Source organism: Bos indicus, chromosome 13 (genome assembly GCF_029378745.1).
Source record: "Bos indicus isolate NIAB-ARS_2022 breed Sahiwal x Tharparkar chromosome 13, NIAB-ARS_B.indTharparkar_mat_pri_1.0, whole genome shotgun sequence".
Taxonomy (NCBI): Eukaryota; Metazoa; Chordata; class Mammalia; order Artiodactyla; family Bovidae; genus Bos; species Bos indicus.
Window position 1 is genome coordinate 52,416,186 of NC_091772.1, and position 7,704 is coordinate 52,423,889.

Genomic DNA, 7,704 nt, shown 5'->3' on the forward strand with positions numbered 1-7,704 from the left:
GGCAGTGTATCCCTGGCAGGATCCTTGCAATGGTAAAACACCGGCCAGAGGCACACAGAGAACGAATTCCTTCCCGCTGGGGAGGCGACCCTGGAATGGGGAGCCAAAGGGGGCCTCGGAGAGGCATGGGGAGGGTCCTACGCTCTGGAATCCCGGAATCCGAGGTGGTCCCGAAGACAGAGACCCAGGGCTGCGGGCTCCCAGAAAAGCTTGGGGTGGGGCAGGGCAGGATGCGCATCAAGTCTCTCCCTCCCCCCTTCCCCGGGCCTCAGCCCGCCGGGTATCTACTCGGTCTTCTCTACTCGGGTTATGTAACCCCGGAACGTGGCAGCCGGAGGAGGGGAGGCTAGGGAAACGAAAAGAGCAGAGAGGCCGGGCGCCGGGGTGGGGGATGGGAAGCATAGCCTCTGGCGGGGCCCCTCGGTGTCCTTCAGAAAGATCCCAGCCCTCCCCCACCCCGTAACCCTGCCTCCGCCTCAGTTTCCCCTCAGCCTCTTTCCGTCCCAACCTTCCTGGCAGGGGGTTCTGGCTCTGGACAGATTTCCCTCCCGGGTTGTAGTTTCCGCCCCAAAGTTCTCGGCTTTGCTACCTAAACTGTCAATTCGCCGTTCTAAGCCTCAGTTTACCAGTTTGTGAGACAAGGTTTGATTGTAGGCCACGGGTAATGTGCCCGGCGCCGGGCATGGTACACAGTAGGTGCCCACTGTGGGACGGGCTCACAGGACTGAGTGGAATCCAGGGTGCCTGGGGCCTTTGCCGACGGTAAAGGGCAGAGCCCGAGCGAGGCGGGTGAGCTCGAGGGGGTATGCGGGGGGGAGCGGAGATGAGGGCAGAGTCGGTGGGTGCGGAGACCCGGGGCGGCCGGCCTGGGCCCTCCCCTTCCTCCTCCCTTCCCTCCTTCCCTTCCCCTCCCTTCCCAACCCCTCGGCTCCCGGGGTCCGAGGCCAGCGAGCGGGCTGTGGGCGGGCGTGCAGCGGCGGCAGGAAGGGGCGGGGGGCTCCAGAGCCCCAGCAGGAAGAGGCGAACCCACCGGCCACCGCGAGCCCAGTGCGTCCGCGCCTTGGACCCCGCCATGTGGGGTCTCCTGCTCGCCTTGGCCACCTTCGCGCCTGCCGTCGATGTGGGTTTAGGGGCGCCCAGCACCTCCGTGCTGGGCCTGGCGTCGCCCGCGACCACCAAGGTCCCGGCCCCGACCCCCCATAGCAGCCCGGCACAGCCGTCCGCGGGGAAGGAGAACGGTGAGCTTCCGTCCTACCCAATGCCCGCTTCTCCCGCTAATCGGTTGTCCCACTCTTCCGACCCCCGTGTGGCGACCCCTCCCCAGCACGCGCGCACACACCTCACACACGCCACACACGCCGCACTCTGCCTAGCGCCTGGGTGGCGACCCTGCCCCACGCGCACACACTCCCTGCGCGGTACAATGGCTGCTGACTCAGCAGCCCTAATTCCCGGCCAGACCAAGTCAGCAGTCCTGGGACAGGAGCCAGTGGGATGCTGCCTCTTCCAGCCCCAAACCTTCCTGTTTCTCGGATGGGGAAACTGAGGCTAGAGCCAGGAGGAGGGTAGAGAGAGGTGCAAAGACACCGAGGAGGGTGCAGAGCAAGACTGTGTGGGCCTTGAGCCAGCGGCTGAAAGGAAAAGAACAGAGGAAGGGAGGAAGCGCTCTCTGCCAGGTGCCCTGGAGGGACGCGGCTCTGCCTGGGGTGGGGACTGGGAAGGCTGCCGGACTTCCCAGCTTCTCATATGTGGCAATAGAGAGGAGGAAGGCACGGGGATTGGCAACCTCGGAGGGCTTCTTGGGAGAGGCAGGTGGAACTGGTTCTGAAAGGTAGCTCTGAATTAGGAAGAGCTGAAGAGGAGGGCAGCCAAGAGGGAAACAGTGTGTGCAAAGGTACCAATCCCTGACAGTTATGTACAGTGTGTGTGTTGGGGGGAGGGGGGGGCAGCTGTGGATCTCAGTGGGGAACCAGTGGCATCTGGCCTGTGCAATGAATGCTTTATACTGAAGGGCAGGCAGGGCAGGGGTCCAACTCTGGAAAGCCTGAACACCTGGACAGACATGGGTTTGAGGACAGGACCTCTCAGCACAGTGATGGAAGTGGCACAGAGGCTTTGGGGGCATGAGACTGAGCCTGGAGCTAAGGAAGGCTCCCTGAAGTGCATCTGGACTGAGATGTGAATAAAGAATGGGAATTCGAAAATAAAGTCAAAGGTGGTAGATATATGATAGGGAAGGGGACAGCCAGGCAAAGAAGGAGTTAAAGAACCAACTTCAGCTCTTTGGAGCAAGCAAGTAGTTCCTAGTGGCAATGTCACATCAGAGGGGAGAAGGAATCAAGGAAGTGGCTGGAACAGTAGGTTGGGGTCAGACTGAGGGCCTTAAAGTCCATGCTAAGGTCCTTGGATACGTGTGGTAGGGCCTCCTGTGAACTTGTAGGTTTTCTTAGGGTGGTAGACCTCTCCATTTGAGGTTTCCTGCCATCATTTCCTTCCCTGCTTCTCTGCCTCTTTGGTCTCCAGGGACTTCAGAACAGCATGTCCGGATTCGAGTCATCAAGAAGAAAAAGATCGTCATGAAGAAGCGAAAGAAGCTAACTCGCCCCACACCCCCAGTGACTGCCAGGCCTTCAGTGACCACCAGCCCTTCAGGGACCCTTGACCTCCCTGAGAAGCAAGAACCAGGTACCACCACTCCAAGGGCCTTGCCCAGACTTGCAGTCTCTGGGACATGAACTAATGTAGCTCTTGGCCACACGGGCAAGTGTGGGTTCAGCTTTCCACTTGCCCTGACCACTGTTTCTCTTTTCCCAACTTACTGCTTTGTCCCTGTCCCAGACTGTCCCCCTTTGGGCCTAGAGTCCCTGCGAGTTTCAGATAACCAGCTCGATGCATCTAGTAGCCAATCCTTTGGTCTTGGACCACACAGAGGACGGCTCAACATCCAGGTCAGCAAGGCAACCCCTAGGACCTTCTTCCCTGCCCTTCCCACCTTCCCTTAAGGCCTACCCGGTTCTGATTGCTGCGTCCTGTGCCCACAGTCAGGCCTGGAAGATGGTGATCTTTTTGATGGGGCCTGGTGCGCCGAGCAGCAGGATGCCGAGCCATGGCTTCAGGTGGATGCTAGGCACCCCACCCGCTTCTCGGGCATTATCACACAGGGCAGGAACTCCATCTGGAGGTGAGGCAGGACAGCTCCAGGCCAGGGAAATTATGGGCAGACTCAGGAGGACTGGTGTGGGAGGCTTGGGGGCCACCCATGATCTCTGCCCACCTTTCCTGCCAGATATGACTGGGTCACTTCATACAAAGTCCAGTTCAGCAATGACAGTCGGACCTGGTGGGGGAGTAAGAATCGCAGCAGCGGGATGGATGCGGTGAGAAGTCCCATGGTGGCTGGGGCCCTCTGTGCTGGGAGTTGGGCTCCTGGCCCACTGTAGGGTGCTGGGCTGGGCTTGGACTCCTCTGAGGACAGGACACAGGTGCCCACTTGGGCATCCCAGGAGAAAGGATGGGTGGCACCCGGCAGACAGCCTCAGGAGCCAGGTTGCTTTGGACCATGCCCGCATCCTTCCCAAATACTTCCTCATGCCACAGCTTCCTGCTGGAACACCCCTTCTGGCGATGGGGTTCCTTGCATCACTTCTCATCTCCTCAGGCTACAGTGTGGGATCCTGGCCAGCTTCAGGATTGCCTGCTCCTGAGTCACATGGCCATATTGGTCTAATGAGCTGTGACTAAACTGGAAAGTATGGCTGCCTAGGGCTGCCTGTTGGCAAAGGATGTGGGCAGCGATCTGTGTTTGACACAGCGAGCAAGTGTCTAGCTGAGCCCACTAGGGTGGGTTTTTCATTGAGCTCACAGGCCTGAGCATCTTCCTGGGCCCTGAGCCAGGCTGCTAGGGTTCAAGCGGCCCTTACAAAGGACTTGATGCCCTCAGGTATTTCCTGCCAATTCAGATCCAGAGACACCAGTGCTAAATCTCCTGCCTGAGCCCCAGGTGGCCCGTTTCATTCGCCTGCTGCCCCAGACCTGGCTCCAGGGAGGTGCCTCTTGCCTCCGGGCAGAGATCCTGGCCTGCCCGGTCTCAGGTGGGGAGAAAGACAAGGGTTAGATGGGCAGGGCACACCCTCCCCTGGGAACTCACCATTTACTGTGAATTCATCCTCTACCAGATCCCAATGGTCTATTCCCTGAGGTTCCCATGCTGGGATCCTCCGACTCACTAGACTTCCGGCATCATGATTATAAAGCCATGAGGAAGGTAACCCCTATGACCCAGGAGGAAGGATCTGCTCATCTCAGGTCTCCTGCCCATCAGGGCATAACTTGCTATGATTGCTCTCATGTCCCCCTCCATCTCACCCTCCTTTTGACCCCTAAACTTCCACGATTTCCCTTGCTTTGGTGCTTCTCTTATTCTGACCGTTCCTTCCATGGCTGCTGCCCCCTCCTGTACTGTGCCATGGTGTACCCATCGTATGGGCCCTCGCAAACTTTTGAAGTCCCTCGTGGCCTCGTGTGGTCTGAGCCCTGGGTCTGCTCCTCCCATGCCCCTCACCATGCTACATTCACCCCCCAGCTGATGAAGCAAGTGAACGAACAGTGCCCCAACATCACCCGCATCTACAGCATCGGGAAGAGCCACCAGGGCTTGAAGCTGTATGTGATGGAAATGTCGGACCAGCCCGGGGAGCATGAGCTGGGTACTGGCACGTGGGGTGGAAGAGGTGGGCACAGCAGCAGGGAGGGGCAGGTGCGTGAGCCAGCTGCAAGCCCCTGTTTGTTCCCAGGAGAGCCTGAGGTGCGCTATGTGGCCGGCATGCATGGGAATGAGGCCTTGGGGCGGGAGTTGCTCCTGCTTCTAATGCAGTTCCTGTGTCATGAGTTCCTGAGAGGGGACCCAAGGGTGACCCGGCTGCTCACCGAGACGCGCATTCACCTGCTGCCCTCCATGAATCCTGATGGCTACGAGACTGCCTTCCGCCGGGTAGGCCACTTGGCCTGAGGGCCAGCCTGCTCCTTCTGCCATGGTGCCTGGAGCCTGCTTCGCTTGAACAGACTTCCTCCCCGGCAGGGCTCAGAGCTGGTGGGCTGGGCAGAGGGCCGCTGGAACCATCAGGGCATTGATCTTAACCATAATTTTGCTGATCTCAACACACCACTGTGGGAAGCAGAAGATGAAGGGCTGGTACCTGACACTGTCCCCAACCATCACCTGCCACTGCCCACTTACTACACTCTGCCCAATGCCACTGTGAGTATTCTGGACCACCCCGGGGGCCTTTGTCTCTGTCTCCCACTCCCCTGACCTGCCCTTGTCCAGGTGGCTCCTGAAACATGGGCAGTGATCAAGTGGATGCAGCGGATCCCTTTTGTGCTAAGTGCCAACCTCCACGGGGGTGAGCTCGTGGTATCCTACCCCTTCGACATGACTCGGACTCCGTGGGCTGCCCGTGAACTCACGCCCACCCCGGATGAGGCTGTGTTTCGCTGGCTCAGCACTGTCTATGCGGGCACTAATCGGGCCATGCAGGACCCAGATCGACGACCCTGCCACAGCCAGGACTTCTCCCTGTACGGCAGCATCATCAACGGGGCTGACTGGCACACAGTTCCTGGGAGTATGTGCCCGAGGGTGGGGTTATCCCATTCCCATAAAAGTGAAAAAAAAGTGTTAGTCACTTAGTCGTGTCTGACTCTGCAACCCATGGACTGTAGCCCGCCAGGCTCCTCCGTCCTTGAAATTCTCCAGGCAAGAATACTGGAGTGGGTTGCCATTCCCTTCTCCAGGGGATCTTCCTGACCTGGTAATCAAACCTGGGTCTCCTGCATTGCAGGCAGATTCTTTACCAGCTGAGCCATCAGGGAAGCTCTAGCCCCATCCCCATCACCCTGCCCCAATGAGACAGTCTGCTCTCACATACAGCGCCAGTGTTAGTTGTCACCAGGAAGTGTCTCCCAGAGGAGGGCGCTGGGAGGGCAGGGCTCCCGTCCCGCCTGCTTAGGCTCCAGTGTCTGTGGTACCCCTAGGCATGAATGACTTCAGCTACCTACACACCAACTGCTTTGAGGTCACTGTGGAGCTGTCCTGTGACAAATTCCCTCATGAGAACGAACTGCCCCAGGAGTGGGAGAACAACAAAGATGCCCTTCTCACCTACCTGGAACAGGTTGGATCTGAATTTCCCCCACTCTCCACCTGCCCGAGTCACTGCTGACTGGTCTGTTCTCCATGTTGGACACATCTCCCAACAGGGAGGTCTCCTGAGGTCAGGCTGAGCCATTCTGACTCACCAGTGCCATGGGTCACACTCACTTGGCATCAGACTGCCTTGGAGGGATACAGGATAGGAAGCAGAGTTTGCCAGCAGGGTGGTGTCAGACATTGTTGGAGAGCGGGAGTGGACCTGACTGCACTCCAGGCAGTGTCCATGGAGCAGACCCAGAGCTATTCTCAGAAAAGACTGATTATGCAAGTGCAGGAAGTACCCTGGCATAGACTCTTCACTTTCCGCAGGAACTCATGTCCCTTGGAACAACTCCGTAAGTATAGTTTCCAAAGATTCTAAAAGACAAGCCCATAACGAGAATCAGTGAACTCAGGGAAAGCCCAAAGATACGCCCTCCTGCCAGGCGTTTATATTTGTCTTGGTCCAGATGCCATTTATCAGTCAGGAGATACTTCCACCAGAGTATTGTCACCTAGGAACAGAGTAGATGCAGCACCTCTATCAAATTTGTAGGATACAGAGCCAGAAAATAAACTGGTTGCGGAAGCAAAGGGATTTTGATAACCTTTTCCTGCACAGGTGCGCATGGGCATTGCTGGAGTTGTGAGGGACAAAGACACAGAGCTTGGGATCGCTGATGCCGTCATTTCTGTAGATGGGATTAACCATGATGTAACAACAGGTGGGTGCGTGGGGGAGGGGATAGGGGCAGTGTGGGAGGCGTTAACCAGGTCAAAAGCTGCAGGCCACTGGACGCTGATCTTGCCCTTCACTTCTCTCAGCATGGGGCGGGGATTATTGGCGCCTGCTGACCCCAGGGGACTACATGGTGACCGCCAGCGCGGAGGGCTACCACACAGTGACACGGAGCTGCCGGGTCACCTTTGAAGAGGGCCCTGTGCCCTGCAATTTCCGCCTCACCAAGACTCCCAAACAGAGACTTCGAGAGCTGCTGGCAGCTGGGGCCAAGGTGCCCCCGGACCTTCGGAGGCGGCTGGAACGGCTGAGGGGACAGAAGAATTAACACCTCCAGCTGAACAGCCCCAGAGGCTTGGGCAGGCTGGACCTGTCCAGAACTGGAGGAGGGGTCACTGAGTGGGGAGGAGAGGACAGGGTGTAGGGGAAAGGTGCTTGGGCTCATTAAAGCTAGTTGGCACCTCAGCCGGTCTTCCTGTGGTCTCTATGTCCCAGATCCTCTTCCCTGATCTTATTCTGCAAACACTTGGCTACTCTCATCAGTTAACTTCTGGAAAAATAGTTTGGAAAGAGGATCCCACCTGGGTTCTTCCCGAACTAGGGCTTGGCAGAGCAGCTCATCCCATCAACCCATCAGCTTCTGTGGCAGGTGACACTTGGTGCTGTGAAACATTCTGTAAGCACCTCCTCAGTGCCAGCCATGCAAGGAGTCAAGGGTAAACACTGCTTCTCAACCTCCCGGGGCTCCCAGTAGAGAGAGGGGACAGGCGTGCCA

The 7,704-nt window shown here is 58.0% G+C and overlaps 1 protein-coding gene across 1 annotated transcript; it reads left to right on the plus strand.

The window, feature by feature from the left end:
- Nucleotides 1-916: 916 nt before the first annotated feature.
- CPXM1 (carboxypeptidase X, M14 family member 1) lies at nucleotides 917-7,394 on the plus strand. Its single transcript, XM_019971977.2, has 14 exons — nucleotides 917-1,238; nucleotides 2,524-2,685; nucleotides 2,839-2,948; nucleotides 3,042-3,181; nucleotides 3,287-3,377; nucleotides 3,941-4,091; nucleotides 4,176-4,264; nucleotides 4,583-4,706; nucleotides 4,794-4,990; nucleotides 5,078-5,257; nucleotides 5,327-5,624; nucleotides 6,034-6,173; nucleotides 6,813-6,915; nucleotides 7,016-7,394. The coding sequence occupies exons 1-14, from the start codon at nucleotides 1,073-1,075 to the stop codon at nucleotides 7,255-7,257; spliced, it is 2,193 nt and encodes a 730-aa protein (XP_019827536.1). The 5' UTR covers nucleotides 917-1,072; the 3' UTR covers nucleotides 7,258-7,394.
- The last annotated feature ends 310 nt before the right edge of the window (nucleotides 7,395-7,704 follow it).